The sequence below is a fragment of the Anabas testudineus genome, chromosome 22 (genome assembly GCF_900324465.2).
Source record: "Anabas testudineus chromosome 22, fAnaTes1.2, whole genome shotgun sequence".
Classification (NCBI taxonomy): domain Eukaryota; kingdom Metazoa; phylum Chordata; class Actinopteri; order Anabantiformes; family Anabantidae; genus Anabas; species Anabas testudineus.
The window spans coordinates 17,326,097-17,353,524 of NC_046630.1; the positions used below are offsets into that span (position 1 = coordinate 17,326,097).

General features: G+C 40.4%; 2 protein-coding genes across 2 annotated transcripts in view; one reads left to right on the forward strand and one right to left on the reverse strand.

Annotated features, from left to right (window-relative positions):
• The window catches only part of LOC113148227 (atrial natriuretic peptide receptor 2), a 49,001-nt gene that overhangs the window by 3,614 nt on the left and 17,959 nt on the right, over positions 1-27,428 (forward strand). The window contains exons 2-14 of the mRNA XM_026339834.1: positions 3,729-3,910; positions 6,061-6,174; positions 6,597-6,732; positions 7,599-7,693; positions 11,083-11,218; positions 13,992-14,076; positions 19,263-19,383; positions 20,392-20,466; positions 21,435-21,512; positions 24,435-24,539; positions 25,578-25,649; positions 26,454-26,613; positions 26,731-26,886. Of these exons, the coding sequence (XP_026195619.1) occupies positions 3,729-3,910; positions 6,061-6,174; positions 6,597-6,732; positions 7,599-7,693; positions 11,083-11,218; positions 13,992-14,076; positions 19,263-19,383; positions 20,392-20,466; positions 21,435-21,512; positions 24,435-24,539; positions 25,578-25,649; positions 26,454-26,613; positions 26,731-26,886 (1,515 nt within the window). The remainder of the gene's footprint in view (positions 1-3,728; positions 3,911-6,060; positions 6,175-6,596; positions 6,733-7,598; positions 7,694-11,082; positions 11,219-13,991; positions 14,077-19,262; positions 19,384-20,391; positions 20,467-21,434; positions 21,513-24,434; positions 24,540-25,577; positions 25,650-26,453; positions 26,614-26,730; positions 26,887-27,428) is intronic.
• The window catches only part of spag8 (sperm associated antigen 8), a 36,905-nt gene continuing 26,555 nt past the window's right edge, over positions 17,079-27,428 (reverse strand). Inside the window, exon 7 of the mRNA XM_026339836.1 lies at positions 17,079-17,218. The gene's annotated coding sequence lies outside the window, so the exon portion shown is untranslated. The remainder of the gene's footprint in view (positions 17,219-27,428) is intronic.

A 27,428-nucleotide genomic window follows, 5' to 3' on the forward strand; every position in this document is an offset into this window, starting at 1 on the left:
TACTCACAAACCTTATTGAAGGATTTTCCAATATTCTTGTTTTCCTGCATTTCTTCAAACTCTAACCTGGAAGCGCTGTTCCACAGATTTTATGTTCAGCACTTGGTAAGAAAACAAGCATTTAACAGTCAAACTCTCCCATCACTATAAACCCCAACCAGATCCCCCTACCTAGAAGCATCAGGTTAAAATATTAATGTCATTACGTCCTTCTAAAGAAACCCTGAATATCTGCACCGAATCTTGTACTTCAATATAAGATAATGAAGTACTACTTTCTACTGAACATATAGTCCCTCTCAAACCTGTTCTCAGTGTGTTTTTAATGATTATCCAGACGCGGGGGCACTGTTTCTGGAAAGACATGCTACTGTTGAATTTTGAAGTGAATGTGCCCCACTCAGCTGCATTATATTGGAATGGAGGCAGTGATGGCTATCTAAAATCCTGTGTGCTAGATAGTGCTGTTTTTTTATGTAATTTGGCTGAAGTGACCCTGTAAGTAAAGGTTCGGAGCCCCCTCTTTCAGCTCTCGCACCGTATGAGATGAAAGCAGTACTCCGAACGCTGAATATATTCCAGCTCCCATCACGTTGCCCTGTGACACTCTCGCCTTGATGCTTTTCAGTCCATTAATGGTACACAAGAGGGAAGATTTCAGCTTTGTGAGTGGAAGAATACATCAGGCTTTTTTGAGTAATGTGCCAGTGGATCGCAGCTCCTAATGAGTGGTGAGAAGAGTCTGTGCACAATGAAGCTCAGGTAGTGTTTCAGTCTAATTACAGAAACCCAGCTTCCTGTACAAACACTCTGAAGGTGCAACAATAGCAGAAGGTTAGATGGGCTGGATGATGCTTTCATGGGTTTATGGGTTTTGCTAAGACTTCTACATTAAAGCAGTGCTACGGAGGCACAACTACATATTATCTACTGCAGACAGATCAAGATCAGAGCATGAAAAAACAAAGATCCCGAAGATCATCTCAGTTTCAAACTTTAAGCTACAAGACAAACATGACAGTCGTGTTAGAAAATCCAGCAAAATCCAATTAAGAAGGCAAATAAAACAAGCAAGTGCAGTAAGCTGGTTCACTTGCTGTTTGTTGACTTGCAAGTGATTTTCTGTGCAGCCATCTCAAACAGTGTAATTAGGAATCTAAACAGCTGAAATTATGAAAATGAATGTTACAGCTGTGAAGGGATATTACTTGTTTCCACCGGTGTAGAGACCGTACGTCCACCTCTTCATTTAATCTGCTAAACTATAATCAAGGACCATTTACTGGTTTCAAGCCACTTTCATCGACGGCCACATGTCTGAGACAAGAAGACGCATTATTGCTAACAGGTCTGGTGATGGTGCACTCTGATGTGTCCTGTTAGAAGAAAATGATGTAGAGACTTCATGCACCAGCCATGCTAGTGCACCTGCACGACTGTAGGGTACACAAGTGTTTGAGCTAAATGCTGATGTCAGCTTGCTTAACATGTTACCGTCCTATAGTTTGCAAAGCATTTGACCTGATACCTAAATGGTCACCTGCCTCATTGGGCAGGTGACTACTGCAGCAGTAGACTGGCGGCATTTGAAATTAACAGTCATGATAAGTGAGGTGTTCAGATTTAAAATTTTCCCTCTATTCAGGATTTCAGTCCTGGACCATTTTGTGCTTTTAAGTAACGACTGATTTATCCACGACACAACTGTTTAATGACCACAGCAGCAAACACAGACGCCACCACAGGACAAGTGCAACGGGAGAAAGAGCAACAGTTGAATCTGTATTCACACATGCAAACAAACTGTGGGCTTCGAAAATTGATTTTCCCATGTTGTTTTAATTCTGTTGAGCAGAAAAGGCAGTCAGTAATACTGTAATGGCCAAATGCATCAGCCTGTCTATTTAATTGCGTCTAGCAGTGACACGTGTTGTTTCCTGTCAATGTGCAAGAAAAGGCTGACGCTGCCTCAAACAATAAAAACTACTGTGCAAGTATTTTTTGAATGGGTACTCGTGAAAAAATAAATAAATAAAAAACAGAAAGAAAATTAAAAACATTGTCACATTAACAACTGTGAGGCAATCAGAAATAAGTGTTATTGTGGTCTTGGCTGAAGAGCAGCTATCCACTGTGGTGGTCTCCCCTTAGAAAAACAAGTCTGAAACTGATGAAGAACGACTTTCTTAACAAGTCATTTGTCTGTTATACAGCACTCAGGACAAATCTGTCTTGTGAGGTCAGACACTTGCTTTTTTAAAATCACATTTTCTATGTTTAGATCATTTTTTAATACGAGACATGGCAGACTGCAGTGTTTTTCAAGGAGAAAGCTCTCAGACAGCTCATACAGTACATCTGCCGTCTGTATGTGATTTACTGTATGCTTTTCCAATAGTACAGAATGTGTACGAGTTTCCATTTGCATTCAGATCCGGGTGCAAAAGCCATTTCTAAAAGTTTAGTGAGTAAATAGCAAATGTGCTATCTTGAGTATTAAGACTATCCGTTCAACAGGCTTCTGAGATTCCCTGACATCTATCAGACAAACAGGACTGAAAACATTACCTCCTCAGTGGAGGTAAAATGAGACTTGATTACATAAAATTCTTGAAACAATCTTGTCCTGTGAAAATATGAATTTAGGACATAATAGCGGGCTAAATTATATAACAAGGACATTTTCTGCAGGGCACAGAGCAGAGCAGGAACAGAGCTGATTACCATCCTGGAGTCTGTGAAGTGGAACAACTTGTACCAAACAATTTAATGTGCTTTTGTGTAAAGTAAAGACTCTGCAGGTCCACATACTGTACGTCTGCTACAACACAGGAGCGCATTTTTCCCCTGGCTGTGTAGCTCATTTATGTTGGGAGTGGTCCAGGAGACAGCGGGACTACTTGGCACGGTGAACCACGCTGGAAGAGATGAGAGTTGGGGTCTAAGCAGCAGCCGACTTTGGTCTAACACATGAGGAAATGTCTGCTAACTGGGAGCGCTGCCTCGGAGCTGGCAGCAGCCACTCTGACATACACTCGTATGGAAATAATGCTCGTTTTTTTTTTTTTTTTTAATGACTCAACAGCAGGAGGGTGTAGGTGGTAGGCTGGAGGTAGTGGGCAGACACTCTGTCAGAGCCTGTGGACGAGGTCTCAAGTTTGATTCCTGCATCAGATGGTTTCTGATTTAAATCAGAAAAACTGTTAGTTTTAGTATTTTAGAAGCAAAGGTATTGAACAATTCAAAACAGGATGTATTTTTGAATTTTCTTTGGCTAATCAGCATCCACCCCCCCCTCACGTCTGAGTTATTTCTATTCACATTCTGACTTCTTTGCAACCTCTGAATGATTTCATTTGCACATTTGCAGCAAATGGTTGTGTCAAGGCCTGACGTTTATTCAAATCACACATAGTAGAAAGTTGAAATATGGGCCAGCTGCTGAAGGACCGTGTTATCCACTGCTCATATTATCGGCTACTGTTGGTTTCGATATGTGAAATGCAAAACAGGGTGGAAGAGGTGCCACATGTCTCGTCGTTTTAAGCAGACAGTATTGGTGTTGTCAGCTGGACTGGGAGTGAGCCTGAAAAGAAGCACTCAATCACAAAGACGTCCAGCCCCAGTAAACGTCTTATAGCATAATGCACACTGCTGCATCAGAATGACAATCATAGCTACAAAGACCCGTCTGGAACTAACTCCACTTGTTGTTATTGTGTCTGCAGTCGTGTACCTCTGCGGCCCCCTGGACACTTTCCTGAGCATCATGAAACTGTTTGAGAGCGAGATCCAAGACCCAGAGAACTACGCCATCTTCTACCTGGACGTGTTCGCTGAAAGCTTGGCGAATCGCAAACCGTGGCAGAACTCCGACTCTGACTGGGCTGATCCCATCAAGGTTTTCAAGGTACAGCGGACACAGAACAGAGTTATTAAGGCTCACGTTCATCTGTTTGGATCACTTCTCATGTTCAGATTCTTTCTACATTCATTAGATGTGGATTGTTACTGGTTAAACCCACTTTGAAGTTGGACGCAGTAACTAAAACAAAGCACAGTGTTATTTAATTTGCTGTTTTCTCTCCAAATCCCATAATCTTTATCAGCCTCTGCTTACTGAGTTACACAGAACCAAAGCCTTGAATCCAGATGAAAGGCAGCGGTTGGCTCGAGCGCATGTACTTGTCAATTGTTTCTGATGAATTGTTCATCAGTTGTTTCTAATTAACATGTCTCCTGAGTTCAGTAAGAATAAACCAACGATCTTAGGAAGCCACCATCATTTTTGCGAACGGGTGGGCAAACGGATGATCCCAGAGGACACCCCCCCCCCCCCAGCCACTTCATCCACTTTAAGGAGTGTAATTTTTCCATGACATTATTGAAAGACAGGATGTGTTTTTACAGGAAGCCATTTGGCTCTACAAATGATCGCAGTGAGACGTGCAAGAGTGGGCACAGATGTGTCGCTGTCTAATTTATCTCCCTAAATGTCACGCAGGCTTCTCTTAATTCACTGTTCACAAACTTTTAAAGGAGAGTGGCTGTCGGAGTAGAAAGCTAGCGCATATTAAATACATAATACATATTAAATTGAAGATGTCGGACAAAATGGACATGACAGGTTCGAAATATTTAAATGCAAAACATTAACTTAAGCTAGAGGGCAAACAAATGTCTTCCTTTCTATTTGTCAGTGATTTTGTGTGTGTGCATAATGTCTAACACATCTCCACCTTTTCTATTTTAAATAATTGAAAATAGCCTTTTATACAGTATGTTCCTGTAAATTATGCTAATAGCCCACAGCATTACAAGAGGAACGTTTTAATGCATGCTAATATTAATGAAGTTATTTCATTTCAAATAGCAGTGTTTGAGGACAGACACTGGCTTGTGAAGAAAATGCTGATTTCCCCTTTAGCTGATCACCAAGGCGTTAATTTGTCTGCAAGCCATTACAAGTCTCATTAAGGCTCTCCGCTTCCTTCAGAGCAGTAATTGCTTGCGGAAGTTTGTGGTCAGGTTCCACTAACTGTTGTAACATGAAAAACGATCTGTAGCTCTTCCAGCTCAAAGACTTCATGGAATGGCTTCAACTTGTTTTTGTGACAGCAGCAAGTGTATTGACAGAATCAAAGGTCAGTTGAGGCCATTTTAGGGACGGCAGTGTCCGACTGAATCTTTGATTTGTCCATTAAAAAGCTGATAGTAAAGTGCAGAGTGCAGTTGCAGCTCTTTGAAAAAAAAAAAAAAAAGATAATTGACAGTTATTAGGTTTTATTGGTGAAAATAAATCTTTAGTTTTAATATTTTAGTAAAGTGGAAGGAAACGCTTTCTGATTTGTTCTGAATTCTGTCGCATTACATGCAGCTGATGTCAGGCTTATCCAGGTTTATCCAGGCTTATCCAGGTTTATCCAGGCTTTATCCAGGCATTTTCAGGCTTTATCCAGGCTTATTCAGGCTTTATCCAGGCTTATTCAGGGTTTATCCAGGGTTTATCCAGGCTTATCCAGGCTTTATCCAGGCTTATCCAGGCTTTATCCAGGCTTATCCAGGCTTTATCCAGGGTTTATCTAGGTTTTATCCAGGCTTATCCAGGCTTTATCCAGGTATATCCAGGGTTTATCTAGGCTTATCCAGGCTTTATTCAGACTTTATCCAGGGTTTATCTAGGCTTTATCCAGGCTTATCCAGGCTTATCCAGGCTTTATCCAGGCTTTATTCAGGCTTTATCCAGGGTTTATCCAGGCTTTATTCAGGCTTTATCTAGGTTTATCCAGGCTTTATCTTTTATTCATCATTGAAAACGTATTGGTCTACTTCAGTATCATACAGTCATAAAATAAATAAATAAGATTAAAACTAAAACTAAATCACACGTTAGTAATTTAACATTATAGGGAGAACACTTAATGGGTTTTTAAGTGTTTAGGTTACTGGTCAATTTGACAACAACAGACACCTTTGATGTTTCACAGATCGATCCTCACTCCTCATAATTCAAGCTGTAGTAAATTTGTATCTCCTCCTCTGTCTCTGTGTCTCCCCCAGTCAGTGTTTGTCATAACATACCGGTCTCCCGATAATCCAGAGTACAAGGACTTCCAGAAGAGACTCCATGCCAGAGCTCGGAGAGATTTCGGTGTGCAGCTGGAGCCGTCACTGGTAAGTAAAGAGTGTATGAAAATGTGTTCTCAGCAGTATCGTAACCTCCTGAATTTTTTAAAGGATATTTTGTGCAGAAAAAAATCCCTGTGCTGTGTAATAGTCAGCAGTTAGGAATTAATATCCTTTTCTTTTAGTATTGCTTTTATGTCAGCCATAAAGTATGTGACTTTTCACCAAAATACAGTTGAGGGGACTTTCTAAAAGAGTTATTATTTAGTGTTTGTTTGTATTTGGCATTTTTACCGACCAAATTGTATAATTTCATAGACACACACTCTTGAACCCTGGCTCAAGGACAGGCATTCCCTCCCATAAAATTGTTGAGTAACTTTATCCCATTATTAAGATTCTAAATCAAAATGCTGTGTACTGCAGAAAGCCTTTGCTGGCATTTCACAATTGCACCCCTCCTCTTGCAGATGGACTACATTGCTGGCAGTTTCTATGATGGCTTCTTGCTCTATGCAATGGCTTTGGAGGAGACGCTGGCAGATGGTGGAGCCCAGAACGATGGTATAAACATCACGATGAGGACACAGAACCGCAGATTCTGGGGTTAGCAAATATTGTTCAAATAATTATTTGACTGCAGCAATCATCTTTTTAATCATTTTACATCTAATGATGACTGAAATGGGAGCTACACATGGCTGTTCATGTCTGTGACCTCATGCAAAATGTGAACTTGATACTGATGAATATTTACTCATTGAATGTTGTTATTTTGCTGGAAAGCCACGACTGCAGTTGCTCTCCAACAAACATGCAGTGAAGCCAAGTGACCGGCCCACCTGCACAATTTCGGAAAACACCATTAAGCCCAAAATGCAATTGAAATATTCCCTTTTAACACAATAATTGGTTATCAGAACACTCCAGATAATAGTCCATTTGATACTGTGTACTACGTGGGTGCTCACACACTTCCTTGTTTACTTTGCTGGTTGCCAAATCTGCATTCACATCATACTGGGAGCAGGAGAACAATGGGATTTTGTTGCTCCAGCCTAAGGGGGTTGATTTTGGTTGTTCCGCTCATCTCAGATGGGAAAAAACAAGGAAAATAGGACCCATGATGAAAATGATTGAAAATGTTCAATTCATTAGTATGGATGCTTTAGTGGGATTTTTATAGAAGCAGCACAGAATGCTGCAGAAATGTCTCTGGTGTGTGTTTTTTTTTAGACAATGAAAAAGGTGAAGGATATATTGCAGAGTCATCCAAACAAAACTAAATTACACATATCCATCATCGTAGTTTATGACGCAAACACTAGATGACAGAGAAAAACTCCTGTGTGCTCACTGAATCATCTAAATTTGAAAGGGAGCAAATGAAATGAGCACATTTCAGTCAAGGAGCATACATGACATTACACACTGACTCATACCCTCTATGTGGATATCATCTGTGCTTGTAGGAGTGACTGGACTTGTAACCACAGACCACAAAAATGCCAGGGATATAGATGTCAACCTGTGGGCGATGACCAACCAGGAGACAGGAGAGTACGGGGTATGTAACGCATTCATGGTCACCTGTTGTTGGTTCGTGTTTTATGTGTTTGTGATCTCTAGTGGAGGTGGATATGGAGAGGTAGGTGACTGAGGTCACATTTTAACATGGGCTAATCCTTTAAAATGGAGCGTTCTACTGTGGTTCAAAATGTTTTTGCATGATACAGGAAGTTTGGAACAGGATTTTTAATGTTGCAAAGAAACATCGTAGCTGGCAGTGATTGCACACCTTCTCCCTCTGTCTTCCAGGGGAGGAGATGACGTGGCTCAGTTGTAGAACTAAGTTTGAGAGCCAAGAGGTTTACAGAATGCACCAAAGTCTCTGATAACACAATATTAGATTGAGTTTTCACAAATGCCCCAGAGAGGTCATGGACAGACTTTTGGACATTTTTACATTCAGCACACCTAGGGGCACAGAGATTGTCACAGAGAGCTGGGTCTGCTTATAAGCAGATTTGGCACAGAGTAATCATGGTTGGGCATGGACTCAGCTGATAAGGAAATGAGGGAGGAAGGGACTCAGCAGACCCTGTTCTTATGTACCGTGTGATACTAACAGTTTTAGTATGTTTATCCAAAGTTTCACAACCTCATTTTAAGGCCCTTTAGTGGCCAAGGGAATAAAGCTGCAATATGCAACTTAAGAGGGTGCAGGCATGAGAGTTGGAGTTAATACAGTATATGCTATTCATGGATGTATCACGAGACCTGGATACTGGACTAAAGTCCAACCACTCACTTGACTGGAAACTTCTCACCTGTAGCATAAGCCAAAAAAGTATTCTGGCATCAGATGTTGTGCACTCCCACTCACTCTGCAGACTTTATATTGCTGACGTCACAAAAGTAAAAGTAACTTTTCTAGGCTGTGGGAAAATTTTACACATATGAAACATCCATGGATTCAAAATTACTAATAGAAATAATAAAATACGACCTTGATTGCAGCTGGAGGTGTCATGTCAACCATTTAACAGATGTTTCCAGGCGCCACCACATGTGACCCGCACAGACCCACGACATAATACAAAACATTATTATGTAAAACATGTTTGTCTACTAATCAGTCCTGGCTGATAATTATCCAGGTAGTGGACAGTTTTGATTTACATATGGAGCTTTTCAGTCAGCAGTGCTAGTAGCTGTATGTAGTCTTACACTGCAGCCTTTGCTTGTTTTTGGCCGTTGGTGCAATAGAAGGAAATGGATATCTCTTTCATAGAGATACTCTGGGGTCTTTACTTCTCTGAAAGTAAGATGCATAAAACCTCAATTTTCCCTCAAAGTCCAAAGAAAACATTTCTGTATGTTGTACTGAGCAAACACTGATTTAAACTGCTTAAGTATTTATCTTTTCTTTTCCTCTGAGGGTAGAAGAAGTGGGTTAGCTACATTTGACTTGAAACTAGAATTTCATATTGGTCCTCAGAGGCTGTCGGCGTGACTTCCTGGTCTCATTTATCCTCAGCTTTTAATTGGTCGATTTTTATTGCTGGTTGACCTGAGTAGCCAGTAGTCTGGTTGTAAACATCAATGGGTCATTTCAGTTTTCAGAACCGCAGACTGATAAACATGTCATATAGTATAAAGTGTTGACAGGATATTTATCCATAAACATGACTGATGCATGCCTGTAAACAAAACGTTCTGTCAGTCTATAATGGATGAATAGCTTCTGTTTTAGAGTAGTATCTGATTTTATATAATATAATATTATTTCTGAAACCTAGCATACAATTCTTCTGTTTGTATATATGGTCTAGTTTTGATTCTAGACCATATGTAAAGTACTATACATATATTTCCTTCAATCTAACCCAGCTGCTGAAAGTTGATTCCAAGGTTTGGGAAGTTGTGCTATTGACCTCTGGTGTCTAGTCTTAAGGAGAGAGCAGGATGAGGCTACAGAGCTCTCACAAATTCAGTTCAATTCATTGTAACTCCCCCCCCACCCCCACACAAAAATAATTCTCCTTTGTTTTTTCAAATTTATACTTTCAGTCTTCTGCTTTAACCCAAAGCTTAAGCGACGTCCCTTGAGACAATTTCTCTTTGCCCCCTGGAGCCACTAAAGCCTTGCCACAATCGTCTTTCACCGTAAGACGTGTAAACACTACGTCACTGTTTCCAGTGCAATTGAAGGACTTCCCTGGAATGAAGAAAAGCAGACAGTGATATTTTAGACCCCTACGTGCCTCTAATTCCTTTTTCAACATGACAGTGTCCCTTTGCACAAAAGCCGCTCATCAGATACTGTGTGTGTGTATGTGTGTATCTCTGAACATTTGTCCAGAGTGTGTATATCTTATGTCTTAAACATATATTTAATCTTACATTTGTGTATTCGCATTGCTTATATTTAGTAACACTGAAAACAAGCCAAATTGTCCGGCGTATTATCAGAGGTCTGAAGAGTGAAGCCCTGCAGCTATTTTAGACTGTGCAGCCTCGGCCCCTTCACCCATCACATTCTGCGTTGTTTTTATGACCCTCTGTAGGGGTGACAGCCTTCAAGGTTTAAGCAGAGAGGACACAACATGCTGGGAGCAGGGTTGGAAAATATAAAAACTCTACCAGCTTGTGGACTCGTGTTTCACAGCAGGACAACATATGCTGCTCGTGAAGCTGTACTGTCTAAATAAGGCTCGCTCGCACACACACACACACACACACACACACACAAACACAAACACAAACAAGCGATGCTGAACTTTTCGTATCTGCATGTAGCTTCTGGTGAGCTCATTGTGTATTCTTCAAGTCTTCATCACAGACACAAGATGGTAAGACTACAAGAACACAATTTGCTTATAACAAAGATTATTTGACAGATTATGTAAAGGAGTAGAGTAGAATTTCTGGAAAGTGACCATGACCCTGGTATCATGGTGACTCCCCACTGGGAATAGGGGCACAGAGGAGAGGGTGGTGACACAAACGTTGTATTCCGATGGCATTCATGCTTGGAAGCTGGCTCTGTATTCTGTGACAGTCAGTGGTTAGTATGCACTCATGACTTTGTCTCTACTCAGCTGACTTAACATCAATCTCAAGACAGCAGGTATCAGGACCATCTGCAGTCTCTAAAGGCTCATATACTAGTATAGGCAAATGTACAAGTTTGGGATGTCCCAGATGAATGTGGTGATTTCTTTGGCCAACAGGAGTGATGCTGCTCACTGTCTAGCCACAATTACACATTTGGCAAAACATGCATCTGGAGACAGCTTTGTGGAAAATGTGCAATGCAGAGGGAAACTGATAAAATGTCATGGGAACTGTTATTTTACATGAACTAACACATCATGTGCTGTTTCACTGTTGTGCTATCAGCAGGTACAGTTATTTTCAATCCTATAAAACTGTGTTTTTCTCTGTGTTTAGCTTGTCGCCTACTATAACGGAACAACCAAAGAGATCATTTGGTCTCAGACAGAGAAGATCCACTGGCCCAGTGGGGGCCCGCCGCTGGATAACCCCCCCTGTGTGTTTTACCCAGACGACCCCTCCTGCAATGACGGTACGACAGCTATACACCATCCATAAAAACGCGCCTAACCCTCTACTCAGACTGTGGTCAAACAGACCACAGATGATTATATCTGTTTCTTGACTGTGAGGTATTTTCTGGAAACAAACAACATAAGCTTGATTAATGGACACTGATTTGAGGAAACTGCATGAAGAGAATTATGACAAGGAAGTTCATGATCACTGACATGAGCACTGACATCAAGTGAAATGAGCTCCCCCACTTAATGGCTGATTTTTTTTTCCTCTTGACTTAGAGTAAGATTGAATTGCTCGTCAGATGGATATTAGAGAGTGCTGATGCTTTGTTTATATTATCACTGTGATCTCAGGGTGTGTGATATGTTCATGTTGATGCTGTGATGATAAATGTGTTGTTTTCCTCCACTTTCATCCCAAATCTTTCCATCAGTGAAGTGACAGAGCAAATGTAGAAGAGTAATATTTGCCTGAATTAACAGGCTGTGTGAAAGATAAGTGCTGGAAATGGACTTTGGTGTATGATCAGAGTGACAGTTTTAGAGGGAAATGTCACCGATGACAAACTGAGGAGGAAAACCACTGCAATTATAAATTGTATTTTGGCATGAAGCAGGAATAATGAGTATAGGAGCAGTAAATCTGATTCTGTCCTAAAATCTAAAGCCATTCTTAAATAATTTGCCGAGTCGAGAGCCTGGGTGTCGCCTTTTCCAGAGTTGCTTTCAGCACCCATGATAATGGATGGAAGGGAATTTGCAGGAACACGTTGTTCACTAACAGTTTCACACTGTGACACATGAAGCACAATGAGAACAGCGTAGAGTCTGTAAAGACACAGAGAAAGGATTCTCACTTTTTGCACATTTTGCTGCATCGTAAAGGGATTTAAATGATCAGTTCATCTGAAAATAGTCCATGATAACAAAGTCAAAACAGAAAAAAAGGCAAATTGATTAAAAGTCCAAAACTGAACTCGCACTCAGTTATTCAGACCCTTTGCAGTAGCAGTCCAGATCGTGGTAAGGCGCATCCCGTTTGCTTTCTCTTTTTTTACATGACTGGAGTTCACTTGTTGCAAATTGAATCTGAATGAATCAGAATGACACTTTGTGGTGAAGTACAGGTCAGGACAAGCATATAAAGCAATTTCTTCCTTTTTTTGGGGGGGTTCCTGGGAGCACAGTGGAACCAATAGTACTCCTGAGATGACTGTGTGGTCGAAACTGAGGAACTGGACAATAAGGGCCTCGGCCAGGGAGGGAACCACAAACTCTGTGGTCACTCTAACAGAGCCTCACAGTCCTGTCAGAAGGAGAAACATCTCTGTAAATCTCCATTAGTCAGGCCTTTAGGGCTTCTCAGGAGCAGGGACTTGGAGATTGATATGAATTGACCTTTGAGTGTGGCAGTGATCCAAAGCATCAATCCAAAACACGTTTCTATGACGTGTCCTAAAGTTAGGGACCGTTGACTTGTCCCAACCAAACCTCAGACTTAAACCTCATTGAGCATCTTGGAGAGACCAGGAGATATCAGTTCACAGACACTGTCAAATTCTGCAATCCCAGTAAATCAATAGAATATTTACTACTAGAAATAAAAGTTAATGAAGCAGTTTTTTTTATTTTATTTTGTGTCACAAAGAAACAACAATAAGCAGATCATTTTGTAGTTGGGTATCTTGTTTTCTCCTGGTGCACAGTTGCTGCTTTGATGTTTATTAATCATGAGTTGTGTTTTGGTTCTGTAAAACTGCTCTGCAGACATTTAAATTACACATTTAACTTCATGGAACCTGCCCCAGTCGTGTGCAACAGCTGGAGACTGGGACTGCACACAAAATCACAAATCTCCCTGTTGCAGTGTATTTGGATGTTTTGGTGTCTAAACAGAAACCAAATACTGAGCTCACTGTACCTGGTAACGTACAGATACAACTTAAGATGCTGTCCAGAAGTATTGGGCAGATCGATGAACTGTTTAGTCAAGAAATAGTTTTATCCTGCAGATGATGAATCCTTTGTCACGTACTGTATATACTGTATAGTATATACATACAACACTGCATAGCAGATACCTGGAGAACCATTCATGTCAGTCCCAACTGTACTTTTTTTTTTAGAGCTAACCAGCAAACGTTTGCATGCTAACATGTTTCTCTTTGGATACAGCATGGCTAGCTGTTTCCCCAAGCCTCCAGGCTTTACATTATGCTCAATGTGTTCTGACTCCAGCTGTGTAAATAATGCATTTGATGCCAAACCTGGTGCAAACATCAGGGTTGCATCAGGAAGGGCATCCTCCGAAAAACCTGTTCCAAATCTCCGTGTGGACCAGGATCGGCTGTGGTCACCGTGACCACGGGACAAGACAAGATACTTTTTTATAACAATGACGATGTTTGTAGAAGATGAAGGATGGACAAGCGGTTATTTAGAAGTCGCTAGTATCAAAAATCCATTATGGTGGCTTTATTGAAGTAGAAATCATATTTTCATAGATTATCATCTTAATCTATGATTTACAGAAGGTTCAGTCCTCAGTCTCCATCAAGTTTTTAAATCCAAGACAGGAATACCAGAGGAGTGTGAGATTTCTGCTGGTGATTGTGGCTGACGGGTCGCTGAGGCAGTGCAGCTGAACTTTGGGAGGCCACAGCTGTGTTTTCCACTGCACCACTTTCTGTTTTTTTTCTTTTTCTTTTGCAAGATATGAATGTGGACATCTGTAGAACACATGACAGACAACTCAGTGTGGACTCCTTTCTCTCCTGTTTCCAGGTCATCTTCCAGTTCTGGGCATTGTCGCTGTGGGATCCGGCTTAGCGCTCATCATTTTTGGAATCTCCAGCTTCCTCATTTACAGGTGAGTTTGATGTCGTCGCGGTGACACTTCCTGTCTGCGCTGCTTTTAGCTCAAACAGCAGCAGAAGCAGAAGCGCGGAGATGATTTTTATTTTCAGCAAAGAAGAGAGAAAGAGGTGGGTTTGAAACAGGATTAATGGTTCATGCAGCTATAGGTGCCAGTGTGGTATTGACATGATTGTTGCCACGGCAACGGCTCAGCAGGTGACAGCGTTAATGCAGCGGTGAAGTGTGTTTAAGCTGCCAAGTGAGCTCATATACTGGCCACAAACACCTTACTGCCATTCTCACCTAATGATCATTAGTGTGTTCATTAAGTTTGTTTTCTTTCCGCTGGATTAGAGCTAAATGGCAGCAGTTTGAATAATTCACACCGTGCTGATGTCAGGTGGTTTTGATGCTTCTCTCTAAGGATTACATGTTTGTTCGCGAGTTGTCGTATGTCTGTTTTCTTAAAGTCGTTTCCAAACAACACACAGATCCCATTACACAGCAGAAATGTCAGACTAATTAAATCATTGTTGTGTAAAACTGAGTTCTAAATTGTGCAACTGAAAACATCTCACACTGTGGTAAGATCATCTTTAATATGTTGTGAATGCAAATCAACTTCCTAGAAGTCCCAGGCCTCAGTTTTTCATAGTTTCCATTTGAATATTAAGAATCATATCTAGGAGTTCTTGAAACAAACAGCACCTGAGGTTGTTGTTTTCATTTCTACCCTGTTAGATGTCAGTTGGCATAGATGTTTATTGAATCCACCAAAAGTGCCGATAAGAACGTGAACATGATCAGGCTCCACGTATGTAGGTGGCATTAGCATTCCTACAGATCCTATAGACTGTGTGCATGAAGTTAAAAATAAACAGGACTTTATATGTGATTAAATAAGCGTTAGTGTTGGAGGCTCAGCGTTCAGCTGGAAAAACATACTGAAATGGTTGCGGTGTCCCAGGTGGCACAGCCCACGTACTTATGGAAATCATTCTAAGATTTAAATTGAGACACATTTAATTACACAAGATGTTAATTGTGCATGCCCTGAGCAATTAAGCTACTGGAAGGATTAGTAAATTCTGGGTAATGTCATGGGGTAAATCTGCATGTAATGAAACAAAATTAATGTTTTAAAAAAAAATAAAAATATTTTCCCTTTTTAAATGATTTCTTCAAAGGTTTCTTTATATATGTAGTTAATAATTCTCGTGTCATTTTCAAGCAGGGCTGATCTGTGTCAGCCCTAACTAACAAATCACATCGGTAATCTGATCACTGTTCTAATACTGACTATTAACACAAACAAGTGTTAATCACCAGCCAATCAGAATGGATTTTGATCAATGCAATGGTGGAGGAAAGACGGAGGAGCAGCTATCCACTCGAGGTAAATCCACTAAACCTCAATCTGAGTTGATCATGTTCAAATAATTACCAGATAATTAGACGCAGGGCGCGCACTTACTTCTAAAAGCATTAACATCCTCCTCTCTGTTTTTTTTCAGCTCAGAGTGCAGCAAGCACAGCATGGTTTCCTAACCAGCAGCTAGTTTTCCTGGACACTTGGCCTGTAAGTAAAAAATGCTCTTCCTGTTTTTGGATTTCTTTTTAAAGAAGCTTCGATCCAAGTATAACGTTTAGTGATTTATGACAGCAAGTTTCCATGTCTGGGAAATCAACAGGGACACGTCGTTTGTGATGCATTTTGGGTCCTGACCCCTAGTCCTGCTCTAATCAGAGTATATTTAGATTCATTATCTACATTTAAGACAGTTTCATATATGGAAAGCCACTTTGCACAGGCCTGAATCCTGTATGTTGTCTTTTAGTGCATTTAGAGTCATTATGTGCCCAAGGCCATGAAAAAAGTAAAAGCATAAAATCTCTACAATCTCTAGAAGTTAGAGGCTTTTTATTTAATGACGTTTCATGTTAGATACCAACAGCTAACAAATTGCTTCCTGTTATTGCAGACACCAGTGGAACGCTGTTGATGGACAGAGAGGCAGAGCTTTTTACAGCCGTCTCAAAGATCAGCCAGCTGCTGAGTGGCCTCCACGTTCAGTACTTGAGCTACAAAAACACCACTAAACTGTTTAAAACAGTTCATCATTCTCAGATCAATCACATTACTTTCAATTTATGAGACTGATATATGGATATTTATGTGTATATGTTTTGGTGAGAACGTTTTAAATAGAAAATATATGATCATTCCTGTTCGTTGTAGATTTGCTGCTGCTTACATATTTTATTTTTTAATACCTATATAAAATTTAAATCAACAAAAAATATATATTCAGATTATTGAAATCTCTAAATTGGGGATTTAACTTAGTTCACAGGGCGAAAAAGGTTGAGAAAACCAAATATGCAATAAAGCAAACACTATACTGTGAGATTATTGATGCATATTGTGTAACCAGTGAGTGGCAGGTGGGGTAATTTTGGAAATAGATTATTCCTCTGACATGATTCGTCTTACTTTGCAACCATTGCTATTGCAAAAATTGAGTTAGTCGGATCTGATGAACATGCAATTTAATAAAAAGTAGTTTGTTTACTGAATCATCTGTTTCATTGCTTTTTGCTGAAACATATACGCTGGAACAAAACAATTTAAATACATAAGGAACGAAAAGTAATTTAGCCTTCAGTTGCTTCTATACATAGTGAGGAAGAGAAGTAACTTGTGTAACATACTTATATATTACATGGAGCAACAGCTTCATATCACACCGTCAGAGATTTAACCAGGTGTACGGTCGACTGCTCTCCGTTGATTTTGGAGACTGTTGTGCAGCAGCCGTGTGAGGGGATATTGAGCAGCAGTGGCTCTGTTGTTTTAATGGAGGGGCTGGTCCAGCAGAAGTATTCACATATGGGACTTATGAAACAATAGGCCCAGTGTGGAGCCCCACACTTTGCCCCTCTGGCTGCCAGAGGTCTCTAAACGAGGCTCTTTAAATAGAAAAATACCTTTTTTTTTCTTTTGGTGTTGGTGGATGGGGCTGGAGGGTACCGGTGGTTTTATGGTGTTTCCTGTCCTGAAAACGGTTGTACATGGGGGCTGCCTGGAGTATTTGCAGACACAAACAAGCATCAAAGTCTCCAGTAAGTTTCTGGGTCTGACAACACACTCTGTCCTGGTGAAAAAAAAAGAAGCAAAAGAGAAAAGAAGCGTTGGTCCACTGAGATGGTTTGTGCAAAAGGCTAAAAAACAGCGACATGCAAACGCTGCAATAATTTCCTGCTGCCATCTGGAAGTGTTTTACACCTTATAGCTGGGCTTGGAATGCGTGGGCTCTGCTCGGTTTTCATTACTATGTGTTTATTATAATAGTTTTATTTTTGAAAGTGTTTTTGCTGTAAATCATTAAGTGTCAAGAAACGGCAGCTCCTCTGAGGTTCGCCCCAGATGTGTTGATTCACTGGAATGCCTCTTCAGCTCTGTGGTCGTCACGGTTTGCCAGTCAGGCTGATGTTCAAGAATAACAGTCAAAACATGTCCAAAAAAAAAAAAAACTGACTGAAAATGACTTGATTAATTAATTTGGTTAGGCTGCGCTGATATTTGAAGGTTGTTTGCTACTGTGTAGGATCCACCCCCGATACAGGACATGGTACTATTTTTAGGTTGGTTTATTTAGTGATCTGTTTACACTGTAAAAATCAACGGTATTAGCATTGTTTACGTTTTAGATTTGCATAACCTGGAACTATTGTTAACAAGCCATAAATACGAGGATACTGATTTGTTTTCCATCTTGCAGTTCAACATTTTTCATTTCACATGACTTTCCTTTTTGGCATTAAACATTTTAATGGTTATGTTTACACTCTCACAGCACTTGGTTAAGGTTGGGGAAATATTGTAGTCTGGCGTTAAGCAACAGTATTACATATATATATATATTATATATATATAACATTTTGTCAATTTCATTTTACTACAAATATGTTTTTTTCAACTTTTATTTTGGTTCAGTTGATCGATCGGTTCTTTCAATAGCTGTTCTGTTAGTCTGAAGTCAGACTAACAGAACAGCCTGGAATCAGGGCAGACATTTTTGCCTGTATATACCATTGGAGTGAGACTCACCCTTCTAACCAATCAGAGAAACTCAACATTTTCTGCTTGTGTAGTGAGTTTTGCAGCTTCTTATTATAGTTATTGCAGTTTGATAATGATCAATGCCTGAAGGGCTGTGCAGAGTGTAGAAATTAAACTACAGTCTTTTTTTTATCTTTTAATCTAATCAAAGTGTTTTATCACTTAATCACACATGGGAATCTGAAGTTGAACGGGGCCCTGTGGCGTGACAGTCATGCAATCCACCCGAACCACCTCCTCGCAACAGTCTTTCCATTAACAAATGTAGCACTTCATTCATTGTTGTTTGTTCATTTATCACTACTACACGTTGCATCTGAGCTTAATCCCTCCAGTACATAATGTTCCCTAAACATAATAACTGGTGCTGAAAACAACCTAACCACTCAACATTACAAAAGTAACTAATATTAAAAAAACACCAGTACTTTAAAAATGACAAAACAACACTGTCTAACTGAAAAGTACTCACTCTTTAGCGTCAGTCACGTCACTATGTCACACATGGTGATTGGAACTTTATTATGACAGTGTGAAGATCATGATTGCAGTTTGTGTCCATTTGCTTGTGTTCAACTGTCCGAGCCTTTAAAAACTGTACCTAACATTTAAATAAGAAACTCATATGGGCCAGTAAAGGTCAAAATCTAGTAAAACATAAGTACACAAAGCTGCATGCATCAACACACGTGCATAGCTACATGGACGTGGAGCGTTGTTCGAATTGTTCTGAGAGCTCTATCTCAGGAAATAGCGACTGGACAGATTAGATGTAACTATACGAATGGCGCAATTAGCTTTTTGTTGAAGGTGACTTGTCAGATTAAATCCATGTAATTTTAAATGCCACACAATTATCCTTCACAGTAAAACCATGAGTCAACAGACCACCTCCACTCTAAAACTTTTTCAATTCCACATTCCAATCTACTGAGCCACAGTTTTGTGGTAAAAAGAAGCTCCCAACCCTCCAACTCTTACTCTTTACGTGAGGTTGTTTTTTTTTTTTCTCCTCTTTGTGCTGCTGTCCTTCTTGATTTTACCACCTGTTTTTTTTTTTCTTCTCTTCTTCGCAGGAAACTCAAGCTGGAGAAGGAGCTGGCTGGAATGCTGTGGAGGATTCGGTGGGAGGACCTTCAGTTTGAGAGCCCCAATAAATACCACAAACGAGCTGGCAGTCGACTCACTCTCTCACAGGTATATGCTGCTGTAGATACAGATTTACTCCAAAAAAGAGGATAAAGCAATATGCAGATGAGAGGGGAAAAAAACAAATGTCTTAGAGATTTAAAAAAAAAGAAGGTAAATGTTAGTGTTAGTGTTGCTGCCACTGCCTCCACTGTGTGATTATTAAGCTGTGGTTGTTGTGGCAGGTCGTGCTACCATGTCTGCCAGTGGGATGGACTCTGGGTCCAAGGCTTTCATTTTATACAGGACTGACTAAAATTGGACGCACCAAGAATTGAAAAAGCTAATTTGAGCCTTTCATTTGAAGTTTGGAGCTTCACTCTGTGTATTAAAATGCAGTTTGTGCTTCTTCTTCTTTTTTTGTCTCAGAAAGTTTATTCCTTTGTTAGTTTACACGTTCCTCAGAGCTTTCCCTGTGGTTTATTGAAGGTGGCTGGGTTTGCGGTAGGCAGATGCATATTAAATGAAGCCCTCTCCTACATATATAATACCTCATCACGTTCCCTGAGTATCGGGTTCTGTTGTCTGAGGACTAATGCATCTCTTTCGGGTTGTGTTTCATCCCACACGTGAGAAAAGCACATGCACACACCTTTTTCATTACTGGTTTTTCCTATTCCTGGCATGTGTGTCTGTGTGCGCGCGCGCATGTGTGTGTGTGGAAAACACAGTAATTTTCCAGACCAGTGTATTTTCCAGTGTGCCATGTGTTGCCAATATTTGCATTCTATACGAATGTGTAGCTGACTGTGCTGGCTGGCTGTGTGCAGTGCAGCCATTTGATTTTTATTCACTTTGTGTGCACTGCAGACATTCGCCCAAGGACTCGAGCTGGTTATTTTCTCAAATATAAGTCAAAAGCAATTTCAGGTTGCACAGAGAAGAGTATTTCGGATAAGAATGCCAGTGGATGAACCCTTTCTAGGAAGTTTTAAATGACCAAGATTTAATCCTCTTTGCTCTAATCTACACATACTGACTTTTTTTTCTTCTCACTACTCCTTTTCACCTTCTCAGAGAGGCTCCAGCTATGGCTCCTTGATAACTGCCCATGGAAAATATCAGCTATTTGCAAAAACGGGCTATTTTAAGGTAAGGCTTAGCGAGTTCTGACATTTTCAACTCCTGCGCAGTCCTTTCCCACCCACAGATGTGCACACTCGCAGAGAAAACCGGAGAGCTGGAGAGGAGAGAGAAAGAGAGAGTGTGGGCGAATTTAGGTAGTTGGTTTTAATGTGAGCTGCAGAATGCGTCAATTTTCTTCTTCTTGTTTTTTTTTTTTTTCTCCTCTCTGTTTTCTACACTCCCGCCTCCCAGTCTGGACATGGCCATCAACTTGTTGCTGCTGTTAATTTGTCTGTTTAAGATGGAGGAGGTGTGAGGAGATATAACAAAAAAAGCGGCTGCTGAATAATGAGATTACTGTCATTGTTTTTAGCTGCAAGATGCAGGTTTTATATAAATGCTGATGTCATGGTACAGCCTGAATGCCTCATGTACCACTGGAGGTACTGGTACACTTCTCAAATTCAGCACAGACCAGGGATGATTAAATCTGACACGAAAGCACAAACTGAGCAGTACCTCGACAACACTGCAAATACTGGAAAACAACCTCTAAAATTAAGTGCTGTCATTCTGCAGTCAGACATACATCAGCTCCATTAACAGCTCCGAGCTGTAAGTTCATACTGAATAAAGGTTAAAGCTCCCACATAAACTCACATATGTTTCGTGGTTGCTACGACACATGCATTTTTTTGCCAGTGTGTCACGTCTGTGGCTCAGAGGAATTCATTGCAAAGGTCCTCACATATCAAAACCACACATACGGTTTTTGTGCTGTAAAAGTGAAACAGACCCCAGATGTACCTGCAGGCTCTACTGAAATATGGTGTTCCTGTATTTTTATAGTCAGCATGTTGTTGTTGTTTTCATTCTAATCATGTCTGGATCAAAATGCGTCCTTGCTTTGACCTTTTATCTCTCTATAGAACACAAACGTTTTGGAAAAACTGGACTCTCCAGCGGTTGATTTTTTTTGTCTCCTCTCCACACAGGGAAACCTGGTGGCCATCAAACACGTCAACAAGAAGAGGATAGAGTTGACCAGACAGGTGTTACTAGAACTCAAACATGTAAGTGCTCATTAAAAGGCTAGTTCTTTTACACGCTTGATTTGATCATTAGGAATAGTATTAACCTTTTTTAAATTAAGTTTATTAATATGGCCCCAATTTTTTTTTTAGACGAACAAAGTGTGGAATCATCTGCAAAGGGTCTAAAATGCAGAGGTCAGAATCATGCCTATTTTGAAATCCCTTCCTGGTTCTGTTTGATACTGTTCACTCACTCATAAGACATAACAGTGGATTGTATTATTAGGTCATTCAATTTGTTTTACTTTTCATTATCTAATCTTATTATGATTATGGTCTTTCGTGTTCTGGGTTTAAGCCTTTTGTAAAGTTAGCATCTTGCTTATTTTTAGTGGCAAACTGTTGCTTCTAGCAGTGGCTGAAGAGCAAAACAGAGGTAAAAGAAGAATAACTGAATAACAGCCACAGTAGGAGCTAGTGTATTTAAACAGGATATGTTCAAGCACTGCACCGATTGAGGCGCTTGTGTTTTGGCAACACACATCTCAAACAAATGAATGAATGTTGTTTAATTACTGCTGAATGTGTTCAGAACTTTTACTAACAAAGTTTACCATGTAAGTTAAGGTAGATGATAAGTCAGTACTGTGTTCCAGCTTCCCCCAAGTGGCCAAGAACTCAGTTAATGCAGGTTTAGGGAATACACTTTCATTTGGTGACCTTCTTGCCCGGTGTCAGCTGGGATCAGCTCTAACACTCTTGAACAGGATAAGTGGTACAGATAATGGCTAGATAAATGTCAAATGGCTAATGGCCTGTCTGTACAAACCCGTAGTTCACAAGAAGAAATCTCTGACAAAACGCCTCACTTCCAAGGAATCTTTATGCCTGGTTACCTGAGCTTTTTCTTGCCTTTTCCTCTACGGCCATTGCCATGGCAATATTGCTGTAAAATGGGTTGAGCTGGTTCATGCTCTGCAGAGGATAAACCCTTGCTTTCAATCACCTCATGATCTTTCATTTAGTAGCACCATTAAGTCAGAAATGTGTATTTATAGCTCTTCTAACTCTAAGTCTATGTTTTTCTAGTAGCTAGTATATAATACAGTCTTTTTTCAGTTGCGATAATACTTTTAGTCTTATTCTTTGAGAAACACAATCCAAAATTAGCCATTAGATTCTTCTATTGTTTTCAGTGGACTTGGCTTAAAGAAAGTTATACACTATCCTTGGGGTAAATTAATTAAAAAAAAACTTGTTTCAACAATTTGTATTCAAATCTTTTATTGCCTCACTAAATTAATGAACCTATAATATTATACTCAGTCTTGAAAGTATTTCACCATTTTTTCTCATTAGGGCAGTGAGCGCTTTATCTTATTTCCTTTTTTAACTGTTTGTTAGATATGGAACTTCTTTATTAGCATGCTCAAAGGGAGGCTGTCGCCACTTCCACTGCAGGATGTCATGTGTTAAGTGCTTGAAGCAAAGCGTTAACATCTTTGAAAAGGTTCTTCAACATCAGTGACAGCAGCTGTTGATCATAAGGCTGCTCTGACTGGGAAATATTTACGAGGGAGCGATAGGGAAGCTGAGGGCAAAAACATCCAGACAATTTATGTGGTTTAATGATGGAAACGCAATGTGGCACAAGGAAACCCATAACTCGGAAATTACTCGAACAAGACGGATGCTCGTGATGGAGATTTTTGGCCTTTTGTTTTTTTTTTTTTGGGGGGGGCTCTTTCAGTCTCCAAGTCGTTTTACACAAACTCTCAGCTCTGGATGTTTGGTTCCTTTCTGTGTGAGCTGCAGCCTTTTGAAGGGGAGCAGTTTGGGCTCCTTGGATGCCTCTGCGGCCTCTCGGTCAGTCAGCAGGCACTCTTGGGAGAGAAGCTGCTGCCTGAGCTGGCAGCTTTTCGGATGCCCTCGGGGGCCTGATCGGCTGCTAAACCTCAGCTCATGAAAAAGCCAACCAGATGGGGGAAGAGATGTGCCTGCCAGTGGAAACTTAACCACTTGTCTTCCATCACCCTCTCTCCTCCTCTTCCTCCCCTTTTGTGGCCCCCACTCCCTACCAGCGTACAGCAGGGGAAATTATATAGGCCAAAGGGTAGGCTAACACCTCACAAGCTGTGAAACAGGAGAGTCTTACTCCCTGGTTATGGTGAGAGCGGCTGTCACTCATTGCTCAAAGAGGGAAAGTACACTGTTGAAATTATGAACACCGTTTTTGAAGTTTCATGACAGTAGAAACATTTCCTTGCAGCGCTCCTGTCAGCGCTCATACAGGTTGCAGTGAAGGAGGATTACGTCCATGTAGCTTGTTCCTGTAAAAGAAAAAATTACTGGGCTTTTTTTTCACACTTTCTCCTAAAATGAATCTGCCAGAAAATGTTTTCCAAGGTCCCCCTAGATCACTTAACCTCAAACACTCCCTGTTTTCGGCCTCTTTTATATTATAAGTGGTTCACTTTTTGGAAGACTTTGTGGATCATAAAACCACCGTGTGATTAGTGATTATTTTCCATGTAGAGCACATTTATACATTCTGCTTGTTCCACTCTCATATTTCTGCTTGTACATCCTCTCAACACCTCAACGTTGATTTTTCTTTTTCATCATCATCATCATCATCAGCAGCAGCAGCAGCACACTAGTTCATTCATAACCTCCCAGAGCAAATTATTCACATCGCACATGTTTCAACTGGGTGCCCTGAGCAGGAATGCGCCTCAACACGTAGAAAAAGACACCGTGCCAGCTAGCCTACTGCAAATAGACTATTTTGATGAACTCTTGGCAGCGTTATTCTCCAAACTTTGTTTATAAATGAACCGTCAGTACTCCCCCCCCTCCCCTGCCCTCCCCCGCTGTCCTCTATTTCCATGGGTTTTGGGAATGTGATGTTTGGAAAGAGTTAGACTCACAGTTGCAGTGTGTTTGTGTGGTTATTTTCAGATGAGAGACGTTCAGTTCAACCATCTAACCAGGTTCATCGGGGCCTGCATTGACCCTCCCAACATCTGCATCATAACAGAGTACTGCCCCAGAGGCAGCCTGCAGGTAAAGTCCACATCTGCTTTTACACATTAGTACTCAAACATAGTAATGACACATACGTTTGTCAACACAAAATATCTTTTGCTTGTATTATATTTCAGTCAGATCTCATCTATTTAAGTTGATGGTTAACAACTTCAATTGATATTTAAAGAGTCAATACTGCCATCTGTGAAGATGAACTGATCTTCTTTGTTATATTATCATAGATGAAATATCTTTTGCTAGTTTGGATCTTCGCACAAAACAAACAATGCAAAGGCCAAAAACTCCTGATGTTTACATACAAAATAAAGACTGAAAGAACAACTTCTTTAATATAATGTTGTTAATGAGTATTGATCAGGTATGATTTTATTTGGAACAGAAGTTACTTCAAGAATCAGTGGAAGCTTTCAGGGATTTGATTTTGATTTTGGAAAAGTGTCAAACCAACTGATAGAGTTAGTTTTAGCATGGACAGTCTGTTCCTGGAAATATTTGTACTGTATTTACATTTAGACCACAGGGAACTTACAATACATCATGAACTCACCTTTAAAGTTGGAAGTGTATTCTTGTTTTATATTATAAGATTATTACATCTAGTCTTTATTTGTTTTAAGAAATATGTGATGCTTTAAGCAAGCTTATTGTTGGCTGGCAGTTCATGTTCCCAACATGACAGCAGCATGATTAATCAAAGAGCTGGGAGGCTCAGTCATGGACTTTATCACTCACACTTGTACAAAAGGACTTCTGCGTAAAAGAAAAAAAAAGCTGCTGCTGATATGATGGCACTGGATGTCAAAGCTGGACGCAGGTTCCAGTAACTGGCTGGCTGCAGATTATTCATTAACATCTTGCTAAATCAGTGACCCTGAAAATGAAAAGGAATATTTAGTATCTGGTCTGAAGCATTTAGTTCCAAAATAAACTCTGGGCCTGCCTTGGCTACTGAAAAGCCCCCTGGGAGTTCAAAAGATAAAGCAGAAACAAGATGTTTTTTTGTGCTTGACTATAAAGGTTTCAGCTCCATTTTAATCTGTTTTGTTTTTCCAGGACATTTTGGAGAATGAGAGCATCAACCTGGACTGGATGTTTCGCTACTCACTGATCAATGACATAGTGAAAGTACGTGGCTGTCAGACTGAAATGTAAACAAGAATCTGAAGTCAAAGGCAGGACAGAAGCATCAATTTATCTGATGTTTTCATATAAATGTTGGGCAAAAAGGTCACTTTTCAGAATGAAATAAGATGCTTTGTGTGTCTTAGAGACCCACAGTAAATGTCTAGGTTGCCATGGTTTCACATAGACAAGGAACGTGTGAATGAGGCAGAGAAACATACGCGGAAATGTATTTTTGGCACAGCGCAGCGTATGAAACTCCAGTAAATAGTGCTGTTTTACAGTGTAAAGTAGGACAGATTTACGAAAATATCTTTCCAGCTTAATCAAAACTAATCATAGACGCACTTCAGAAGATTATTTTTAACTCATCCTAACAAAGAGGCTTTTGTCAGGAGGTCAGCCTCTCGGATGGATTCGATATTAAACTTTATGTGTGATGAAGCACTGCGGCTAAAGTGCCCCACACCGCACAGATAAAATCATTCAGCAGAGAAGACAGTTGCTGGTGAAGGTTTGAGGGACATTTGACTCACTATTTCCACAAATACCTGAACACAAACACATTCAGAGTAGCAGGAGTCCCCTTACTAAAGGAATTAACAGTCATTTCACAGAAATTCCTGTGAGACTGTGCTGCTTCACACAGCTTCTTTTCAAAACCCACAGCATACATCCACTTGTCAACGCATATTATTTCCATATGTCCATTTGTGTGTCCTCATGTATGATTTGCTGTAGAGTAGAGACACCCCCCCCCCCCCCTCTCTCTTAATGCTTGACTTGCTTGACGCTTCTCTCCACCAGGGAATGAACTATCTCCATAACAGCTACTTTGGCTGCCATGGAAATCTGAAGTCATCGAATTGTGTCGTGGACAGTAGATTTGTTTTAAAAATCACAGATTATGGCTTGGCCAGCTTCCGCTCATCCAGCGAAAACGACGACTCGCACGCACTCTATGCAAGTAAGACGTGTTTATTCGTGCGGTCGAGGCGCTGCATGTTTTCATTCACAAATACACCAGCTGCTGCTGGATTTGGAACATTTTCTGATTGTTTCTGACTGTGTGTCGCTCTTTCAGAAAAGCTTTGGACAGCTCCTGAGCTGCTCATATATGACCAGCATCCTCCTCAAGGAACTCAGAAGGGTGATGTGTACAGTTTTGGCATCATACTGCAGGAGATAGCCCTAAGGAATGGACCTTTCTATGTGGAAGGCATGGACCTCAGCCCCAAAGGTAAACACAGCTGTCTTTTACAGGCCTCAGTAAGGGGGGACAGCTGCCCCCTGTGGCATCAAATGACCAGAAGACTTTAAATCAGCAAACAAATGCAGCAAACTAACATGTTAAACATCAACCAAAGAAAAGAAAATGGAACAGATAAACTAGTACAAACACGTTTTATGTCATTAACTCACAAAATTATTTTTTCAACTCTTTCGAACGCTCAAGGATAAAGACAGAAAAGACGGAAGTTTGCATAATAGGAACTTCATTCATGGGCTCTTCATTGACATTTCAAAGTGGACATCTGTAAGGCCAGACTACTTTATTGTGACCCTGCAGCCATGAACATAAACAAGGAACACATGTTGGCCAGATGTAAAAGGGAAGGAGGAATCACAAAGCCCAACCTGTCTTATAACTTAGTCACAAAATGTGATCATTCTTAAGAATCCAACTAAACCTAATGAAAATGAACAAATAAATAAACAGGATAGAGGAAACTTATGACATCATAGGAAGAAAACAAAGGTGATATCTTACAGTATATAAAA